The sequence below is a fragment of the Dermacentor silvarum genome, unplaced genomic scaffold (genome assembly GCF_013339745.2).
Source record: "Dermacentor silvarum isolate Dsil-2018 unplaced genomic scaffold, BIME_Dsil_1.4 Seq692, whole genome shotgun sequence".
NCBI lineage: Eukaryota > Metazoa > Arthropoda > Arachnida > Ixodida > Ixodidae > Dermacentor > Dermacentor silvarum.
Genome location: NW_023606638.1, coordinates 73,897 through 96,764, shown reverse-complemented (window position 1 = coordinate 96,764; position 22,868 = coordinate 73,897). Strand labels below are relative to the sequence as shown.

General features: G+C 46.4%; 1 protein-coding gene across 1 annotated transcript in view; it reads left to right on the top strand.

Annotated features, from left to right (window-relative positions):
• Positions 1-22,868, top strand: part of LOC119435417 (transcriptional adapter 1) — a 73,747-nt gene that overhangs the window by 8,561 nt on the left and 42,318 nt on the right. Inside the window, 2 exon segments of the mRNA XM_049659831.1 lie at positions 10,744-10,803; positions 12,980-13,065. Coding sequence (XP_049515788.1) covers positions 10,744-10,803; positions 12,980-13,065 — 146 coding nt within the window.

The window sequence follows — 22,868 nt, the reverse complement described above, 5'->3', positions numbered from 1 at the left end:
AGCACTTAAACCCGAAGCACACAAAACACTCGTATCGCTTTTCACACCATATTCTTTGCCAGCTATATTCCGTCTGCCTGGAAGGAAGCAATAATACCTATTCTCAAAGAAGGCAAGGACCCGTCTTTGGCCAGCAGCTATAAGCTGTGGGAGCTGGGAGTCGTGATCTCGGAGTCTGGCGTCACACAGAGGGTCTCTCTAGCCTGTACGCCACCGGTGCGTCTCGAAACGGGTAGCTGGCCTACGCTGCCGGGGCGTCACATGGAGGCTTAGCTGGCCCACGCCGTCGTCCGAGCAGAGTTGACGAGGGTTGCTTCTTCTTGAAGAGTACGAGGTTGAGAGGTAGGGTAATCCAAACAGGGGGTTTATTTACATGGAAGAGGCAAACTTATCTACAGAACAAGGGGATCATCATCGTACTGGCCGGAGTACGGAGCGCAGTACGTCGTAGCATGTCAGCCTACTGAATCTCAACAGAAATTGTTCTGGGAGAGCACCATCTACATGTCAGAGCAGATGGGAGACCACTACAGATGAGCCACAAACGTCCGCTTAAATGCCCTCTGTCCTCCCTAGATCCCCAGGCCAGGGAAACCTGCGGGCACACCTTCCTCCAACCGGAGCGTCAAAAGTCGCCGAAGGCTCCGCCTTGAGGATGAGAGTGCGCATGAACACTCCGATGCCTTCATTCCCCGAACACACTTGGAAAGCGTGGGCCGCACACGGCTTACTGTCACAGAGAACGAAGGGGACGCCCGTAGACAGGGGGTGTTACGCTTCACCCAATCTGGCGCGTCTTGATTCCTGGGATGGCCCAGCCATTAGCGGGTTCGTGTGTCGAACAGCCTTGGCAGGTAGCTGCGGCCGTGGGGAAGTGTCGCACGCACTTTCCTAGGGATTCCTTGGTCCCAGCGGTCGGCGGCCAGGTGATATCCATCAGCCCCGTAGCCGTCAAACGTGTCTCGCCTTGGTGTCGCCGGTGGTCTATCCGATGCGACGTATTGTGGGCCTTGCCAATGGTTCGTCTCGGAAATCAGAAGTGGCTTGAAGGTCGCTTCGCCCACTGGCCGATCGTAACAAGGCCTAAAGCCCTGACGAGGTGCTTATGCAAACTCTTTCAGAAAATAGTAAACCGATGCTTCATTCATTATCTTGAAATCAACAAAATACTAGACCCCTTGCAGGTGGTTTTAGGGAGGGTAGATCCACAACTGATCACCTTGTCCGCATCGAGGCGAATATCCGGGATGCCTTTGTCCACCAACAGTTCTATATTATCGGTATTTTTAGATATGGAGAAGGCATACGACAAAACTTGGCGTTTTGGAATTCTCTGTGATCTAGTGGCAATGGGAGTCCGAGGGCAACCTCTTGAACGTGATTCAAAGCTATCTATTTAATCGCATGTTCCGTGTTAGGGTTGGTGATATCCTACCTCGTGCATTTACTCATGAAACGGGTGTACCACAAGGTGGTGTGCTGAGCTGTACTCTATTCGTTGTGAAAGTGAACTCGCTTCCATACCTGTCGTACCTCGTACAATGTTTTATTCTGTGTATGTGGATGACGTACAAATAGGTTTTAGATCATGGTAACATTTCTATCTGTGAGCGAAATGTACAGCTTGGGTTAAACAAAGTAGTAAAAGGCTGACGAGAATCAATTTAAACTGAACCCTCAGAAAAGCACTTGCATTCTCTTCTTGAGCCAGAGAGGTATACTACCTGACCCCTGTATTCATCTTAATGGACAACGGCTATCCGTGAGCCATGAACATAAATTTCTAAGCCTCATTTAGATTCTAAATTAACTTTTATCCCCCATTTGAAATATCTGAAAGCGAAGCATCTGAAGACAATGAATTTACTGAAGCTATTGTCCCGGACATCTTGGGGAAGTGACAGGAGATGCCTTTTGAGCCTCTACAAGTCTCATACAGTCACGCCTCAACTATGGAGCTATAGTATATAACTCCGCTGCACCTAGTGCTTTGAAGATGCTAGATTCTGTTCACCACTTAGGTGATGAACAGAATCTAGGAATCCGTCTTGCTACAGGTGCCTTCGGGACTAGTCCTGTAGAAAGCCTGTACGTTGAATCAAATGAGTGGTCTCTACATCTCCAAAGGACATACTTAAGTTTTGCCTACGCCCTGAAGGTTAAATCAACTATTCAGCATCTATGTCATTCTACCGTTCGCGAATTGTCCACGGCCCGGCTGTTCCGTAACCGCCCAGCCACTAGGCGTCCGTCTTCTAAAGAATCTCCTAATGGCTCCTACTCGGCTCCCACCCGCCTTGGGAGTAACAGACTATCCAGTGTGACATCTCTTTTGTTGAAATATCGAAACGAGCACCTGGAGGCACATATACATTCACATTTTCTTGAACTTCAGAAGAAATATTCCTGTGCTGAATGTTATACAGATGCTTCGAAGTCTCCTGCTGGTGTTGCCTACGCAGCTCTAAGACCATCGTTCTTAATATCCGGTACATTAAATCCATATACAACTATTTTTACGGCAGAAGCGTATGCGATAATCTCTACAGTATACACATAAAGCAAAACGAATCTCTCTAGCGCTATTGTATTCACGGACTCATTGAGTGTAGTCCGAGCTCTAATGAGTGTACAAAAACACAGGAACATTTTAGCCAACTATGTGCATAGCTGTGCTCAGCTTATACGGTTAAACAAGTCATCGTCCTATGCTGGGTTCCTGGCCATAATGGCATAAAAGGCAACGAAGCTGCTGGCGAGAACACTACCTCAGTAGCTTTTAGCGATGCCGACACAAACATACCGATTCCAGCCACAGACCTTAAACCATACTTACGGCATAAGCTGAAGAAGCACTGGCTGAAACAATGGGATACCCAGGTATCCAATAAGTTACACCTGATCAAAACTAAATTCGGCTACTGGATGTCTGAGAAAACAGCACGATACAAAGAAGTGCTCCTCTGTCGATTAAGAATAGGTCATACGTTCGGCACCCACGCTTACATATTGACTGGAGGTGATCCTCCATCATGTCGAAGGTGTGGTGACAGCCTTACAGGTCTCCATGTCCTCGTCCAGTGCAGAGAATTTGAAACTGAGCGTAAAAAGTACTTCTGTTCTGCGAATCGCCAACATATTCCACTTCACTTAGCATTTTTTCTTAGTCACGAACCACTTTTTAAGCTGGAAACAGTTTTTAGCTTTTTAGATGAAGTTTACTTCTTAGAAATAACTTGGCCGGATCATGTGTAGCACACCCTCGCCTTTGAGGCTGAAGCCGCAGTGACATAAGTTCTTATAGCACGTGCCTCTCAGCTCTCTACCTCAAGAGCCCTGTGGAGGCAGTACTTGTAAGCATCTTATTATATAATCTTTTTGTAGTGAAACTATTATACTACTTTTATTTTGTCATGAGTCATTCTCCTTATAATTTACGCAGTTTACAGTGACCCATTTTTAGGCCTCTCTACAGCCACATTACACGTACATTTTCAACTAAATTTAATGATTTCGAACACAATACAGAAACAATTCATTACCATATGTCATGGCGCGCTTTGGCCATAACTGGCCCTTGCGCCATCAAACATCACACATCAGTCGTCAATCGTTCCCAGTGGAGACCGAATGAGCCTAGGGCACATGAAGCACACGCGGCTGAGCTGATCATCCCCCTGAGTGCCTCGGACTCGCGCTATGGTCCGGGAGACTCCTGGCGGAGCACCGCGGGATCAAGACCACAAAATCAGCAGAGCACACTGCCTCTTGCCGCAGAGGCAGCGCTAGAGAAAATAAAACGGAAAAAGAAATTGCATTATAATTGTGTTACAAAACCAAATATAGCACAGGCACGGTCTGAGGCCAGACATTTAGAGGGAAAAGAAAACTCCAGTTCGTGTAAATACAATATGTAGGCTGCAAATGGAATACGCGTTAGCACTTGAGAGGGTGGCAGCATGCACGCACAACACAAAATATGAATACATTTTGTTGAGAACAAGCTACCAGAGTAAATTTCTTTTGCAGAAAGGAAATGATAACTGTAGATTTTCATACAGTGCAAACTCGTAGACAATCAGCAAAACTTCGCTGATGCCGGCCACTTTGGCCCATTAATTTTTTTTTTTGAATAAAGCAAATGAAATGTAATATCACAACCATGTTTTGCCTGGCACAAACAGACTTCCATCAAATTTTTTTTAATTGGTACCAGATTTCCTGTCATATATTTTTTAAAGTGTGCTTTTTTTGGAAAGAACTATTTTTTCCTTATTTTGCATTTTTTGTAGGAACACAATCTTTTGCAGGAATGTTGCAAGGGCATCATTCTATATTTGACACTTTTCTCGTGTTTACGTGTAAAATAAAAAAGTGTACAAAGGTGTAACAAAGTTAGAAAGTTTGTTCTCATTTGGGCTATGTTTGCAATTTTGTAACGCTCTTTTTTCTTTTGTGCACCACATAAAAAAAGGCGTGGAAATTATTCACATTTAAGCAAATCAAAGTGAGCAAAAAAGGTTTTTGTCACAACTTGGTTAGTTTGCACTGAATTAGATCGCGAAGTTGGAAAATATTGCACTAAACAGGATACACCCGCAGCACCACCTTCAGGTACTTTTTTTTTTTTTGGCGTGCTGGGGATTGCTTTTGGGAATAAACTTTTCATTTCCGTGCAGTTTGAATATGCCTACATAGTGTTACACACGAGGTGTTTAATGCAGAACCAGATGAATCTGGTTGATGAGCCCGTTCGAGAGCAGTCCCGAGGCAGCTTGGCTAACGTCGTTCTCATCTTCCACCTTTACTTTCACCTGGTTATCTGCGCGGCATCCGTGGTTCATCGCAAGAGCTTGTGAGATTTCCCCGCTTGCAGACGAAGCCCGTCGGCCAAGTCAGTCGTCTCGTGGACTGTAACGCCTCAGACACGCGACGTGTGCCATTTCAGCCTTGGCCGAGCATCGTCCACTGCTCGTGAGACGCGCAATGCGATAGTTCACTTCGCTGAGGCGCTCCAGAATAACGTAGGGACCGACGTAGTGGGCGAGAAACTTCTGGCACAAGCAACGCTTCCGCAACTGCGTCCAGTGCCACCAGGATCGAAGTAAACGTGGCGCCCATCATAGCGTATCTTGGACCGGTCCTGCGATGCCAGGGTGCGTAGCCTAGCCAGGCGTCGCGCTTCTTCTGCTCGACAGAGGATCTCAATTGATTCGTTGTCATGAGTGAAGTAGGGAAATATGGTGTTGAGGGTGTAGCGCGGCAGACGACCATAAAGAAGGGAAAATGGCGAGTAACCAGTAGTCCTCGTGTCTCGCGTTGTTGAAGGCATAGGTAATGAAAGGCACTGTCCCAATTCGTGTGTGCGGAATCGATGTACATGGACAGCATGTTGGCAAGTGTTCTGTTTGTGCCCTCGACCAGACCATTAGTTTGTGGATGGTAGGGCGTAGAATGGTAGAAGCTACATGAACACAGATGAAGCGTTTCTTCAACTATGTCCGCGGTAAATTGTCGCCCACGATCGCTGATTACTATGCGAGGAGGTCCATGTCGGAGTATAACGTGAGCCAGCAAGAAGATATAAACTTATGTAGCTGTGGCCGATGGCAACGAGGCCGTCTCACAATAGCGGGTAAGGTGATCTACGCAAACGATAACCCAACGATTGCCCTTGGAGGATCGCGGGAAAGGGCCCAGAAGATCTGTACCCACTTGCTCAAAGGGGACGCTAGATGGGGGGGACTGGTTGAAGCAGGCTGTGTGGCACTTGTGGATGGCACTTGTAGTGCTGGCATTGAGGGCAACTGGCGACGTACCATTCGATATCCTTTTGCACCTTAGGCCAGTAAAAATTTTCTTGAGCCTGGTAGAGCGTGCGTGTGGAACCAAGATGACCGGAAGTTGGGTCATCGTGCATGGCGACTTGGGTGCGAAGGCTCTTGGGACAACTAAAAGGTAGCATCGGTGGTCGAGTAGCTCTTGTACAGCGCACCGCCATCACGTAGGCCTGCAGGTGACTACTGTGCTGCCACGAAGAGCGGTTGTAAGCGTCCTTGTGTTGCTCGGATATGACGGTACCCATATCCGGAAATTCTGGGGACACAAATTGATGTATTGGTCAAAGTTGTCTGCATCACATTCAGTTGTCGGAAGTGACATCCGAGAGAGACAATCAGCGTCAGCATGTCGCCAGCCACTTTTGTAGCAAATAACGAAATCGTATTCGTGTAGACGGAGGGCCCAGCGCGCTAGTCGGCCTTAGGGATCCCGCAGATTCATGAGCCAGCATAGCGAATGATGATCCGTTACCACAGTGAAGGGGTGCCCGTAGAGATACAAACGAAACCGTTGCACTGCGAAAATGACCGCCAGACACTCTTGTTCAGTCACTGTGTAGTTGTGGTCGGAGCGGCTCAAGGACTGGCTAGCGTACGAGATCACGTGCTCGCTGTCACCAATACACTGAACTAGCACAGCACCGATGCCTATGCCATTGGCATCGGTGTGAATCTCAGTTGGTGGTGAAGGATCGAAGTGGCAAAGAATTGGCAGGGACGTCAACAGGAACTTCAGCTGGCAAAACGATGAGTCGCAATCTGCAGTCCTCTCAAAGGGAACGCCTTTTTGGAGAAGGCGTGTAAGGGGATGAGCCATGTCAGCAAACCTAGGAATGAATCAGCGAAAGTAGGAGCACAAGCCCAAGAAACTTCTTAACTGCTTGGCAGAGTCAGGTACCTTAAATGCTTCTACGGCCGCCGTCTTTTGTGGATCTGGTCGGATGCCTTCTTTAACCACCATATTTCCTAGCACAAGAGTTTGTCGTTCCCTAAAACGGCATTTTTTTTAATTGAGCACAAGACCTGCTTTCTCCAAGCAGTTCAATACCAAGTCCAAACGCTTGTTGTGCTCACTAAACGTTCGGCCGAAAATCACAACGTCGTCTAAGTAGCACATGCAAACTTCTCATTTCAAGCCGCGTAATATTGTGTCCATGAACCTTTCGAACGTTGTGGGCGCATTACACAACCCGAAAGGCATCACGTTAAACTCAAGTAGTCCGTCAGGCGTTACAAATGCTGTTATTTCTCAGTTGTCCTTGTGCATGGGAATTTGCCAGTAACCTGACCGTAAATCAACAGAGGAAAAGTAAGATGCCACAAAGAGGCAGTCGATGGCATCGTCAATTCGTGGGAGCGGATATACATCTTTCTTAGTAATGGCGTTTAGGCGATGATAATCAACGCAGAACGGCCACGTACTGTTTTTCTTCAACAATATCACGGGGGCTGCCCAAGGACTAGATGATTCTCGAATGACGCCTTTACATAGCATTCCTTGGACTTGATCGCTGATTATCTTGCATTCTGCCGGGGACACACGATAGGGTTTTTGTTGGATTAGCTGGGCAGCTCCTGTGTTGATGCAGTGACGAGTTCTGGATGCAGGAATCGATGGTGGGCTATCGTGCTGCGCGAAGTCGAATACCGAGGAGTGTTTCGTAAACAGGGCCATCAACACTCGACGCTCGTGATCACTGTGGGATTTATCAATCATGGAAAGTATGTTCTTGCTCCTGGGGTTCGAGACACTGGTTGCTCCTCTATCTGGTAGCTCTGTAAGTACTGCCACCGATATGGGCGAGTCTTCCTGAAACGTGGTAAGCTTTGGGCCTTGAGGTAGCACTGTCGCTTCAGTGGAACAGTTTAGCGCCCACAGCCCCGCGCATCTATTGGTCACTGAGACCACCACACAGTGCGGAACCAACACGTTTTTTTGAGGCAGTTTCGATGTACAGGTTCCACTGCAGCATCGAACGAGATACGAGTCGGAGATGAACAGGCAACAGAAACATGTATCGCGGATAAGGCGGACACAGTTGTATCATCAGACACGCAAAACACACTCTCCGGGCAAACTGCACCTTCAGAGAGCACAGGCAAAACACTGGTGCCGACTCCGAGTTCTCCCGTTTGGCAGTCAACATTGGCGCCACACAATTGCAAAAAAATCAATCCCCAGAACCACGTCATGCGAGGAGTGAGGAACAACGGTAAACTCTGCATTAAACACTCTCCCACCCAAAGACACATCCACATTACACACACCAACCGGGTATAATGATTCACCACTGACTCCACGGAAACTTGTGCACTGGTACAACCTTATTCTTAAGCATGAAAATAGTTGGAGGCAGTTGGCAGTGCACATTTTCCAGCGACCTCACCTCCATCAGCTGCGCTGGCTAGTTTCCCGACGGGGGCGACACGAAACGGCGCCAAGGCGATGGTGACGTGAATTGCGGCCAAGGGGATGGTGATCGGGAGGATTGGAAGACTGCTGGTGGTGTCAGTGTATGGTCGGAGGCAGGGGAGTGGTAGCGGTTCCGGGTTCTTCTCTAAAGTAGGTCTCCTGGGCGGTGCGTCGGTTCTCTCGGAAGTGGCTTCCTGAAGTGGAGTCTCCTGGCTACTGAGTGTGCAGTGTACGACCGCTAGATCGCATAGTCGGCGCTGACGGTCCGTAGTTCGATGCTCGGCGTCAGCTACAGTACCTAGCTATGGGGCCAGGCATGCCGCAGAAGTGACACACTGGCAAAGGGCGAACTTCAGGATGCGAATTGAAGAAGTATTCTGCCGAAGACATCGGTTGAGGGTAACAAGGCTCTTCCCTTTGAAAGTCGTAGGTAGAGGTAAGTCTTCGTGGACGAAAGTTGCGTGGGCGTTGATCAAAACGTTAAGGGGGCGAATCATTGCGTGGTGGTTCGGTCGTATCGTAATGCAGTTTGTCTCTGGAGCTGATAAGATCCGCGACGTTCACTGAGTGGTTCCAAGTAGACGAAGGGGGTTCCCAAAGAGAGTCTCGGAAAACGGAGGAGCTGCAACGTGGCGCCGCATAACGTGCCTGTTCGTCATGCCGCTGGAGCTCCTCGCGGACTATCTCGCGGATGGAGGACAAAAGGTTTGGGTGCGGAGGACTTGTGTCAACACTTGCTACGGCCATTACATTGGCCAGCCGTCCAAACTTTGGTGTAATTCCGTGAGTCTTCAGCGCCTCGAACGTACGACAGTGCCGTATCAGTTCTGATACGGTGTTCAAGTTCTCTTTACCAATGAGGAAGTTGTGCACGTCTTCTGCTATTCCTTTTAAGACGGGCCCCACTTTGTCTTCCTCTGTCATTTGGGGGTTGACGGTCTGACACAGCTTCAAAATTTCTTCTATATAGGTAGTGCAAGTCTCGCCGGGTACCTGAGCTCTCTGGGCTAATGTGAATTCCGCACGTTTCTTCCTTGCGTCTGAGTCGCCGAAACACTTCTTGATCTCCTCAACGTAACGTGTCCACGTAGTTAAGCATGTCCGCGTGGTTGTCGTGCCATACCGACGCCGTGCCGGCCAAGAAGAAACCAACGTTCCTAAGCTGACTGGCAGCGTTCCAGTTATTGTAAGGTATTAATTACCCTTTCGTAATGGGTTAGCCACTCATTCAAATCTTCCTCTGCCTTTGTCGAGAATGTGCGTGGCTATCGGTAGTGCTGGATAGGGACTCGGCTCGCCAAGGCACTGCTGGTGAGGCTATTTTGCTCTGTGGCCATGATTGAGGGTGATGGCGAAAGTCCGGCGAAGTGATGGCTTCTGCGTAGCTCTTGTGCTGATGGCTCCGTCGTAGGTAATGGGAGGTACCCAGCACCTTCACCAAATGTTACACACGAGGTGTTTAATGCAGAACCAAATGAATCTGGTTGATGAGCGCGTTTCGAGAGCGGTCCCGAGGCAGCTTGACTAACGTCGTTCTCCTCTTCCACCTTTTCTTCCACCTGGTTATCTGCGCGGCATCCGTGGTTCATCGCAAGATCTCTTGACAACGGCATAAAAAAATCTGACAAAATAAAGACATTAAGCTGGCATGCATGTTTGATCTCTCGTTTTATCAGCCACCAGCTTTTCTATAAACTGCAGTTTATAGGATTCCTTTGAGCTGTGGCAAATACTATATCAAGGAGTCTGCTAAGGGCTTAAACGATTGCTTCAGGGAACACTGCAATAATGTGTGCAAAGCGAAGGACAGTCGTGACACTTGCAACTCATTGCAGTATGTGCAGATGTTAGTCACAGATTTAAGAAGTTGATGTAATATCCGAGAATAAAGAAAAGCTGGTGAGGGAGATAATTGAGGCCAAAGTGATTTTACAGCGGATCTGTTTACATCCAGCCCCCTTATACATCTCCTCCAGGGCGGCGTCCGTACCACGGCGCGTGGACAGGAATGACTGAAAGAGGGAAAGAGTGTGGCGACAGAGCCTGTGCACGTGGCCTGCACTGTAGTTATGACGTCAAGCGCATCGGAGGTGCCGGCGTGGAAGCAGCAGCGGTTGCGGCAGATGCATGCGAGGTGCGGTGACTGCGGCGGCACTTGTGTCGGTGGAGTGTGGTGCCGTATGAAAAAAATGTATGATTTCATATTGTAAAATCCTAGGCTGAGCCTAAATTCGTAAAGTCAACGAAAAATTTGGGAGAGTATGTAAGAGTAGCATACAGTCAAACGTTATAACAAAGCCACATCCCACCTTTGTAATTCTTTACATATTGGTGGGAAACATTCTAGAATTACTTGGTTACGTCTGTTATATTGGCTTTAGACTGTGTAAAGAAAAATAAGCATGACATTATGGCAGTATTGCAGTGGAGAAGTACAAGGGAACAAATGGATTTTAGAGTGGAGGATGTGTCTCTGGTGATGCTGTGCAGTACACGCCCACAATGAGTTCCTGCTGGCCTTCTTCAACAAGTGCCAAGCCCCATGTGCAGGTGAGGCAGTCTGAAGGCGTATGGAGGAGCAAGTTGCCCTTTTTGCATTTATGTTGTCACAGATTGCACTGTCTATGGTCATAAGAGGTGCTACAATATGTTGAGCCCTTGGTTTCTTTATAATTCAATGTAAATTATTGGTAAACTGTTAGCCAGTGTTGACGGTAACATGTTACTTTTTTTGGTAACTTAGTAACATACTCGTTGCCAATGTATTGCCACATCCATATCCCCAGAGGTACATGCATGAAAACAATGATGCAGCAAGTAGATGAACCAAGAGACATCGCGGTGGGGCTTTTATTTGTGCTGCACACCGGCTTCTTTCCTACGGCTTCGTAAAACTGGTGCTGTATGGCCTCTTGCTTCATGGCCTCTTGCTTTATGGTCATAAGAGGTGCTACAATATGTTGAGCCCTTGGTTTCTTTATAATTCAATGTAAATTATTGGTAAACTGTTAGCCAGTGTTGGCGGTAACATGTTACTTTTTTTGGTAACTTAGTAACATACTCGTTGCCAAATGTATTGCCACATCCATATCCCCAGAGGTACATGCATGAAAACAATGATGCAGCAAGTAGATGAACCAAGAGACATCGCGGTGGGGCTTTTATTTGTGCTGCACACCGGCTTCTTTCCTACGGCTTCGTAAAACTGGTGCTGTATGGCCTCTTGCTTCATGGCCTCTTGCTTCATGGCCTCTTGCTTCATGGCCTCTTGCTTCATGGCCTCTTGCTTCATGGCCTCTTGCTTCATGGCCTCCTGCTTCATGTCCCGGCACGTATACACGGCGATAGGGATGTGGCAGTATTTGATAAATTGTAACAGGTAACGTACTTAAGTTAAAATTACTAGTTATTTTTCATTCCAGTACACTGGAATGCGTGGAGCACCGAAGTCACATGGCAAATAAGCAGACTGTACGGCTGCTCTTGGCTTGCATGCGTGCCACAAAACGCGTGCCCTTATATGTAGACCTTACAAAAAAAAATATGCAAGGTGCCCATCAAGCTTTTAACACTTGCATGCACACACGTTGACGCATGCTACACACAGACATACACACCAGCCCTTCCTGAAAGTAAATACGAGGCCTGTTAGAAAAGTATCCGACCTTTGGCCGAAGAAAAAACACTGGCATAACTGGAGCGTTGGAAACCTAATCACCCTCAAAGTAGTCTCCTTGGGATTCCACACGCTTCTCCCAGCGGTGCTGCTATTGTTGGAAGCATTCCGAGAAGGCCTCTTTCGGAATGGAGTTTAGCTCAGCTGTCGTTGCAGCCATAATGCCCTCTCTTGTCTGAAATCGCACTCCTTTGAATGGCCTCTTGATTTTAAGAAACAGCCAGAAGTCGCAGGGGGCCATATCAGGAGAGTAAGGAGCCTGTTGAACTACAGGAGTCTGGTTTTTCGGCAAAAAAGTCTGAATCAAGTGCGAGGAATGTGCAGGAGCATTGTCGTGATGGATGCGCCAATTGCCGACGAGAGCACTGCGCACTACCTCACTCAAACGCTGCGTCCCAGCGACTGACGCTATCGGCAGGTGGGAAAAAATTTGTGCATGCGCACGAAGATTCAAGGTCGGCGGATGCAAGCGCGCTTGTTTCATATCCATCAGGTGTTCGCAAAAAAACAAAAAATAAGGCCAGATACTTTTCTAACAGACCTCGTATAGCTGCTGCATCCAGTGCATCCTTTACAGATGCACTGGATGCTTATTCGGCGTGGGCGCAGGCGTATTAAATAAGAAGCCAGGCAAGATGCCAACCTTAAAATTGAACTATTGCTTAAGTTCCACAGCAAATTGTAATTATCAAAAACTTGTCTGTCTCAGAACTCTGTTTTCAAAATAAATTTTGCTTTATTCCATGTGCAACTACAAAATTGCATTTAATCATGAGCAAGGGAGACTGACTGTGGAGCAACTTCACACAAGCACTCACAATTTTCGTGGCAATTATGCAAGATGAAAATAAAAGCCAAGCTTATGTTTGGGCGTGCAGGTTGTATGCCCAGACAGGAGCAGGCATGCGGAAATAAAAATGTGTTTGCGTAATTTAGAGGATGAACCTTTGACAACACGGTGCCAGTGTGAAGCCTCTGTGGGCGGGGTGCATTCACCGTTGAACCTGTGGGTTACACCCTCGGGCTGATAAGGGGCCTCTCTCTCCCAAGGCCGTGAGTCCAGCTCCTCCTCGCATGTCCGGGACAAGCTCAAGAGGCTCAAGAGCAAGGCGAGGCCTGTGCGGGTCACTTTTGAGGTAAGTGCTCTCTGCACGAATGCAGTGGTAGCCAAAGCAAAAGGGCCCATTTCCCAGAAGGACACCATAAAGGGCACCGCATTCATTTATGTGGCATCTGCTCGGGCCATTTCTTATTGGTAAACATTGGCTCCATTGTATTCTTAAAAATCTAAACTTGGCAAGTTCTGACAAATTTGACTGGGCTACAAACGGCTCAAACATGGCAAGAAATTGCGATTCGTGAGGTCACACAGACGTTTATTGGTGCTGTGGTATTGGCTCGAAATGAAAAGAAGAAATTGCTTTGACTTTCATTTTCTCTTCCAATAAATAACCTTCAAAATTAATGAAAAAATTTAAGGAACATTATCAGTGTGAACAGAGTTTGCACTCCTATTTATTGTCTCTCTAATCATTAAAAAGTTAAAAACCCGCCGTGCTTGCTCAGTGGCTATGGTGTTGGGCTGCTGAGCACGAGGTCGCGGGATCGAATCCCGGCCACGGCAGCCGCATTTCGATGGGGGCGAAATGCGAAAACACCCGTGTACTTAGATTTAGGTGCACGTTAAAGAACCCCAGGTGGTCCAAATTTCCGGAGTCCCCCAGTACGGCGTGCCTCATAATCAGATAGTGGTTTTGGCACGTAAAACCCCAAAATTTAATTTTTTTAAAAGTTAAAACCCTGATGCAATATTTGTTGATCTTTACATATTTAATGCAGCAAAAGACATTTTATTACTTTTTTAATATTTTAAAAACAAAATACTGCAGGCTCTAGCAGGAGTAGTAATTGTTACAAGTTGTAGAAATCATACAATAAATATGAGGAATAAGGATTATAAACAGGGATAAGGTGCCTCAGAAAGGCTGGCCAACGTTTCGATAGGAGGACCTATCTTCGTCAAGGGCGGCCTCGGCATCCTCGGCGGGTGTGTTTTAGAGGGTTAGTGGAGTGACGTCACGTCGATGTCCGCTGTGGCTGGCTGTAAAGGGAGAGACTGAAAGGAAAATGAGTGCTGGTGCTTGACTGGCTAGGTGCGGTTTCTACGACGAGGGGACAAGAGCGGGAGAGCGAGAAAGCGGCAAAAAAAATTAAATTAAAAAAGAGAGAAAGAAAAAAAAAAGAACTTAAGAGGTTTAAGCTGGAGCTGGAGGTTTAACTTGTATGAGCGAGAGGCGAGTGAGCGTTCCGAGGTGTCGTGGGCGGCGTGCGTTTGGGGTCCCTGAAGAGCCGGTGAGTGTGCAAGTAACAATACGAGTTGAAAGCATGACTTGAGTAGCGTAGCATCAAGGCATCGGGTAATTTTGTGGTTAACAGGGAGCAGCTTGGTCCGTCAAGGGACGTTAGCCTCACTAGTTCGCCGTAGGCGTCGTCGCGGCGGTATACAGAATTGGCGAGACCCTGTGTGGTTGAGGCGCCGAAAAAGGTATCCTGGCGTCTGGGATTTTGGACGGTCTCGGTGTGGATCTTGTGTGCAGAAAGGGGGAAAAAAAAAAACGGCACAGGAGGGTGAAAGCGGAGAAAAAAATATAATTTGAAATATAAACACGCGGGGGGAGACAGGTGTACCTGGAAAAGCGCTCGTATGGTTGATGAATGAGTTAAAGCATGGCGGAGGATAATAAATTGATTGGTAGGGGAGGTGCAGGGAAGAACTGGAAATGGAAGAATAGGTGAGGTTGAGCATCGAGATTAGCTGGAGGTTTAACTTGTTTTGCGCCTTTGTTAATGGTATAACAATTTAAGATTCATGTTACTCCTTTTGGCGATTCTAAGTTGCCCCGTGATAGATTCATCCCCATTGGGTGCAGGGATTTAAACTTGTGTATGAGGTATGATTCTGTATATTTTCTCTCGCGAGGTGAACGAAAATTTGTAGTATATAGAGTCTTGCTTCATCAAATATATGGCCGTGCTCATTGAAGTGGCTGGCTACTGCTTTAGGTAAATTGTGTTTTGTATCTGCGCGATGGCCGTTGAGTCTCGTGTGCATTTCTTGTCCAGTCTCACCTATGTATTGCTTGTTACAAGCGGCACATTCTAGACAGTAGACTACGTTGCTTGACGTGCCGGTGAAATTCGAAGTTACCTTGTGAATGTAATCTGACGCTGTACTCTTTACTGTAGTAGTAGATTGAATATGTTTGCATGTGGAACACCTGGAGCGGCCACAGGGACCGGATGTTGGCTTCGTCTTTGTCCTTAGTTTGGCGTGTACAAGAATGTCCTTGAAATTACTGTTCCGTCTGTAGGCTACTCTGGGCGGGTCGGGAAAGATTTTATTAAGTTTCTGGTTGCTGGTGAGAATTGGGTGGTGTTTACTGAGGATATTGTTCACGTTGGGGAGTGCGTTTGAGAATTTAGTAGTAAGAAGAGGCTTTGTTGTCCTTGTGATCTTAGGGCGGGGTTTGAGGACCTCGGCTCAATCAAGCTTGGTTGCAGCGGTGTAGGCTTTCTGTAGGGCAGTGTTCGGGTAGTTCCTGCTTGATAGGGTTTCATATTAGAAAGATTTTAACTGCGCTATGAACAGGGACAAAGGAGGACGAAAAAGACAACACGTGCGCAGACTCACAACTAGCTTTTAATGTGTGAAAGATGACATATATACAGTGAGGATAACAAAACAAAATGAACAAGGCATGGTCACATGTACACTTCAATCATAGTCTCGTGCCTAGATATTGCACTTCGCAATCTGCAAGCGCCACTGACGGATCACTGATGCATCCACACGTTTTCTTAATTGCATACGCCTCGAAGATCTCCCGCGTGATGCAATCCTTATGGCGATATAAGATCTTAGTTTGTTTCAGTAGCGGTCGGCACGCCTTGTTTGTCTCCTTTTCACAGTACAGTAAAACCTCGATAATTCGAAGGTCGCCGGACCGCGAAAATTCTTCGAATTAAGCGGATTTTCGAATTAACCGAAATGAATAATAAAAAAAAGAAAACAAGCAAGAACTTGCCGCAAAAAGAAATCACCTTTATTTTCCATGTCCGAGAAAAATTACTCAAAGTAATCACCGATGCGGGATTACTTGGCGCGCTGCTTCGCCGCCCCTAGTGCCATGCTCTCCAGCTGGCTCAAAAAAACGTAGCATACAAATATCACCCGCACTGCACTCAACAAAGTTGCGGACGATGTTCACGGAATCGATAACTGCCGCGAAAGCGGGCGTGGTGGTGCTTGACTCCAAAAATTTGGACTTGCTGGATATTCCGGACTTCAAAAATGCACCATCATGGTTCCTATTGAGTTCATGCATTTTCGCACCCAATTTTTCGGACGAATTGAGACCCCAAAGTTCGATTTTGCGGACTAAATCGCCCTTTCCTAGCCGCGCTACCCAATCCTGGAGGCCGCCATGTTGGATTTTGCACTGGCTTGAATTCCAGTGGCTCGCTATATGCCTCCAAGATTAGAATGCTCGTTATCAATAGAGAGCTCGCGCAATCCTCCAGTCTCGGAGGCCATGCCATCGTTGTAACCATTTATTGTGGGATTTTTTTCTTTTATTGCAATTATTTGGACACTTCATTCAAGCGGATTTTCGCCGTCGGCGTCGCCGCCCTGAGGATGCATACAAAGTCCAAGGGCGATAAAATCATCGCCGCGCGCCCGCCGTATGTGCGAGTGACTGCGCGCGGGGGACGCGCGCTTTCATGGAGAGCGAACGCACGGCGGAGCGTAAACGCGACTTCCTCCCTCGTGCGAAAGGCCGTGGGGGTATGGGAGGGGGGGCGACTTCTACTCTTCTAACAACTGGGTACTTAGCGCCGGAGCGGTTTCTCGCTTGCACCGTATCTTGAACGCGATCTCCAGACGGCTCTGGCTCTCGCCGCTCAGTTTCCGTTGAAGCGATATAGACCGCACGAACTTTCGCTCGTGCGCGCTGACACCACGCGTGTTAATTCAGTGTTGTTTTTTCCCCCCTCAATTTTCGGTTGCTATTTTTGAACGTGGCGTGTACACCGAGCAGGTGTCTTGGAGACCCATGTCTCAGTGATCGGCGCTACCTCCTGTACCTTCGCGAGAGCTAAGCGGTGCGAAGCTCGTTTCTTGGATCTCCATGGCGAACTCCGTTGGCGGAGATTGCCAACGCGGTGGCGTTCGTGTCGACTGTACACGGAGCCGACGTCATTGCTGCGCAAATCCAAGCAAGTCGATCCTCTCCAAGCGTAGTATGAGGCAGGACATTAAAGATTTTTTTAAGCCGCACTAATGACTTTTTTTTTTTTCGGCCGAACAGAGTTTTCCGGACTATTTTTTAGTCCCCACGAGCTCGGAAAATCGGTTGGCGACTGTACGGAGCGCCCTAACCTAACCGCCGCACGTTGCTACTAGCCGGAAACTTCGAATTATCCGAATAGAGCCGCGCGGGCCATTCAAATTATCCGGTAGAATTTGCATAGAGAATGACGGGACCGCTCAAATTCTTCGAATTAACCGAAATTTCGAATTAACCGAGTTCGAATTATCGAGGTTTTACTGTACCTGCAGTGTTTCGCCGCATGAGAATAGCAATCAGACAAGCAGTTCGTGGAATGCTCCTTTAAACGAATATTAATGCAGCGGCTCGTTTGTCCAATATACACACGCCCACAAGTGAAAGGGAATTGATATACTACAGCGCAAACGCAGGGGACGTACTCCGGCTTCCTGTGGTCAATATGGCAAACAAAAGGGCTATTGCTAGGTGAACTGTCTATTCATTACACGTGCACACAAACGTGCCATTTTCTGAGGGGCGGAGAACACAATGTTCACACCATAACGTTGTGCAACGTTCTTGAGATTGTGTGACACCTTATGTTGGTAAGGGATCACAGCAAAACGTCTACGCTCCTGGTCGTTGTCTTGAGGCGAAGCAGTGACACCACACTTAATCTTCTTGATTAATTTTTCACACACTGCTGCTATTACATAGCTGGGATACCCTGCAGTAGTCAATCTTGTTACTTGGTGTTCAACGCTATCTGTTACCACGTGGGCGCAAGATTTTCTTAGAGCAGAACTAATGCTAGACAGAACAATGCCATTTTTCACGGTTTTGGAGTGTGCTGAAGAAAAACTTAGGGGCATTTTTAAAGACCGAGGTCGAAAAAACCAGCAAGTATGGGACACATCGAAACGCAGGCAAATGTCTAAAAACTGTAGTTCATTGTCATGGGGTAGTTCAACGGTGAAGTTGAGGCCCAGCCCTGATTTGGTAAACGCTTGTTGAGCCTCAAGGACGCGGCCCTCCAGTACACCATTAACAAAAACCAGGTAATCGTCCACATAACGAAAGGCTCGAACAGCAATCCTACCAAGGTCGTCATGTACGGCCCGATCCACTTTTGACAAGAAGATGTCGCTAAGCACAGGTGCAACCCTAGAGCCAATACAAACTCCTGACCTTTGAATGTATAGCTGCCCCCGCCATGATACGTAGGTGGACGACAAATACATAGATAACACTTCTAGAAAGGATTCCACAGAAATACCACAATGCAAAATAAACCCTTCCCTTTCACTTGTGGGCATGTGTATATTGGACAAACGAGCCGCTGCATTAATATTCGTTTAAAGGAGCATTCCACGAACTGCTTGTCTGATGGCTATTCTCACGTGGCGAAACACTGCAGGGACTGTGAAAAGGAGACAAACAAGGCGTGCCGACTGCTACTGAAAAAAACTAAGATCTTATATCGCCATAAGGATCGCATCACGCGGGAGATCTTCGATGCTTATGCAATTAAGAAAACGTGTGGGTGCATCAGTGATCCGTCAGTGGCGCTTGCAGATTGCGAAGTGCAATATCTAGGCACGAGACTATGATTGAAGTGTACATGTGACCATGCCTTGTTCATTTTGTTTTGTTATCCTCACTGTATATATGTCATCTTTCACACATTAAAAGCTAGTTGTGAATCTGCGCACGTGTTGTCTTTTTCGTCCTCCTTTGTCCCTGTTCATAGCGCAGTTAAAATCTTTCTAATATGAACTTAACCAACTAGCCCAACTTGGTGCACTACTGATAGGGTTTCCTTAAGGTGATCGAGTCTGTCTATGTAGGCATGGTTTTCTACGCAAATGCGACGAAGTCGTGTGGCTTGGCCTTTAAAGATACCTTGTTTGCAATGTCTGGGATGGTGGCTTGTATATTCTAGGTACTGTTGTTTATCAAAAGGTTTTCTATACAGCGTTGTGTTTAGTGTCCCATTATCAATATATATTGTTGTGTCCAGAAAGTTTATGCACTCATTTGAAGATTCCGATGTGAATTTTATTGTTGTGTGAAAAGAATTTAGGAAAGCTACAAATTTATCTAAACTTTCCTGACCATGTTCCCATATTATGAATATGTCGTCTATGTATCGAAGGTATGTGTGGGGCTTGTGGGTGCAACGAGATAGGAAATCTGTTTCTAAAGTACCCATAAATATGTTTGCGTAGGTTGGTGCAAAAGGTGTGCCCATACTTGTCCCATGTATTTGTAGATAGTAATTTTCTTCAAATTCGAAGTAATTATATGTCAGAACTAATTCAAGAAGAGACAAGTATACTTCAATAGAGTGTTGTGCATTGTGTTTGGACAGCGTTTCTTTTATCGAGTTTAAACTATCAGGGATTGGAATGTTGGTGTACAGGGCCGTGACGTCTAGTGTTGCGAGGATTATGTAAATATAGACACAGTACAGAGTAAACCAAATCAGCATCAGAAATATTAAGTATGAATGAACCAATTACAGCAGTTTGGAGAAATTATACAAAATCGAGTACGAGGTGAATCAAGTACAGCTGCAAAATGCAAGAAAAGCTTCTAGATTATGCAGGAGGAAATGCCCTAAACAAGCAACTCCTTTACCGTGCGGGGAAAGAAGGAAGGCTCGTTCCCTACCATGGGGGTGTTCTTGTAGGTGGTGCCTGGAGGAACTCAAATATTTTATGCCGTAATTCATAAACAAAAGGCAGAATGAATGCACTCTTCAGGCATGAAAGTTTTGTTGACGAGATTTATGTCATGAAAAAGATATAAATTGTGGGATAAAATTGAACAAAGTTTGTAAAGACATGCTTGTAGCTACTAAGAAAAAAAAACGTAACAAAAATTGTGAGATATACAAAATGTATTGCCGTCTAATGGGCACTATCTCCAAAAGCATCAAAATTTTTAATTGAACAAGTATTCCACTACAAAAATTGAACTGCAAGCACTACAGTTGGGCGTGCCGGGCTGCGGCCGCCGATGTTGCTGGCTGGTTTGCATCGTCGACGCTCTCAGAGTCAGTCCGACGAAAAAGCAGCATCCTTAGACTCGCTGCTGCAGGACCCGTCAATAAAATCAGCCGCAGACGTAGCGGAATCACGAGATCTGCAACCTTTTGAAGCATGCACGCAGCTCTCGGAGGCGTCCATTTTTGCTTTCTATTTTGACGATCGTGAAACCTCGGAGCGCGTTCAAAAATCACCGCCTGGTGGGAAAAAAGTCAACTGCTTAGAAAACTAAATATGGTTCTCCTTCACATCTGATAGTGCAGTGTGTCCATGACTGAGGCTCAAAAGCGGTGTTTCACACCATCGATAGCAGGCTAACAATGCCCGATGGGTGCGGTATGGGAAGAGTTAAGGGATGCCGCATGACGATGCCATGTCGATATGAGGGGTGAAAGGTAATTTAAAAACAGTTTCCTATGTTTGAGTTGAAAAAGGAACTTCTTTTTGTTGCAGCTGCAAAGTTCGACTACCGTGTTGCCTCATTAAGCAGGTTGGGGAGTCAGTTGGTGACACTTGGAATAAATAGACTGGATCGATTTCTGTTGCATCCTTTCTCGTGCATCAATGTTAACAATGGCTGCGTATTCAAGTTTAGGTCTAATAATTGACGCATATGCTGAATGTTTTATTTCGGCTGGTGCATGCTTTAATTTGTCCGAAGAAGCAAAGCTTACAGAAAAAGGGCGCGCAAACCTTTGATATGTGTGCATTCCATTTTACCGTGCTAGCAATAGTGACACCCAGCTATCTGAATTCACCGACCTCGTGACAAAAGTTTGTACTGATGAAAGGATAGGAAATACTTCTTCCTAGTTATCTTCATAAAAACAGTCTTCTCAGCATTAAGTACCATGTCCCATTGTTTGCATCATTCATGAATTTTCTGCAAATTACAATTAAGGAGCACTTGGTCATCGGAACATTCAATTTTATTAAGCAGCATGCAATCATCAGTGATGAGTTGAATTTGCACTGGCCCATTAACTACGTTGACAGTACCATTTATGTAAATGGAGAACAACAAGGGTCCAAGGGCGCTTCCTTATGGTATGCCTGAAGAGACCGGTCACAGCTTTGAACAGTGTCCTTCAGTGCTTACAAATTGTATTCGATCACTCAGATACAAGCCATCCAAGCAACTACGAATTCAGGCAAACTGAAGCTTTAACACGAGTTTTGAATGACGTACAAGATCAAATGCCTTCGTAAAATCCAAAAATATTGTGTCCACCTGACCTGACTTATCCAGAACCGATGCAAAGCTCTGAACAACTGACGTCAGCTGGGTGACTGCAGAAAGCCTCTTTCTAAGTTCATGCTGGAACGGGTTAATTCTATTGTTATCATTTAAAAACTTAGTTATGTAATTTGCGGCTATGTGTTCCAGAAGTGAACAGTATGATGTTGTCACAGAGACAGGTTGATGATTTGCATTTAAAGTGGAGTCTCCTTTCTTGAGGACAGGAACGATTTGCGCAGTTTTCCAATGGATAGGAATGCTACCCGATGATGAGTATGCACAGAGAATTACTTCAGCACAATGGTGAAGAAAGGGTTCATCAGGTCCAGGCGACGCTTTTACCTTTAGATTGAGTAGCACCGAAACAATACTGGGTTCTGTTATAAGGGTGCTAACTTCATGGTAGCTGCTGTGGTTATGACATAGTGGTTCAGTTTTTTTGGAAAAAACACTGTTTAAGTGTTCATTGAAATGTTCAGAAATGCAATGCTCATCATCAATAGTTATCCATCATACTCAGTGCGGTGAACTGGAGGGTTCTGCTGTAAGTGTCCACCTAGTGGACATGTCCATTTCATTGAAGTCCTGATTGGCTGGGGGTGCCTGTCTCCTTCTGATGCATATCCCAGCCTAGCCAATCAGAACTTCAGCAGCAGACGAAATGGACATGTTCACTAGGTGAACACTTATAGCAGACCCCCGTCCCCCTGCGTCTTTTTCTTTAAAGGTGCTGCCAAAATTTCTCAGGTGAATCTCGAATGAAATTAGCTAACATTTAAGTTAAGTAGTGGCGTTTAGCGTTTGAAACTGCTTTGTTGAACACTGTCTGCATTGTTTTCTTTGTGTTATTATTGGTTTTCTTTGTTTAAATCTCCAGTTTTCGCAGAAGGTGCAAAATGTATCTCGTTATCCAAGGGTTAATTTTTCCGTGTTTACTTTATTTGGTATGAAGTTAGCCGGGCAGTCTGTACATAAGTCCTTAAATGTGCCAATCATTCCCTTGAAAGTTGGCAAGGCTAAAATGCAAGTAATCTGCAGTGCCTTTGTCCCTAGCAGGCGAGATGTTTTACAGCGTAAGCTGTTATGGGCCGATTCCAATAGCCGTTTCGGCTCGCGATGGTGTCCGCCGCTGCGTAACCGCTATCGCCGGAAATTCCAAAAAAGTACCCGGTTCCCGCCGGGATCGAACTCTACCTCTGAGCCACGCAAGCGCTTGTTATCGGGCAGCGGAAAAATGCCCTATAAACGCTCCCTAGGCAGGCGCAGACGACCCTAGCCTCCGCCAGTATGGTGGCGCCATCTAGGTAAGACACCTGCAA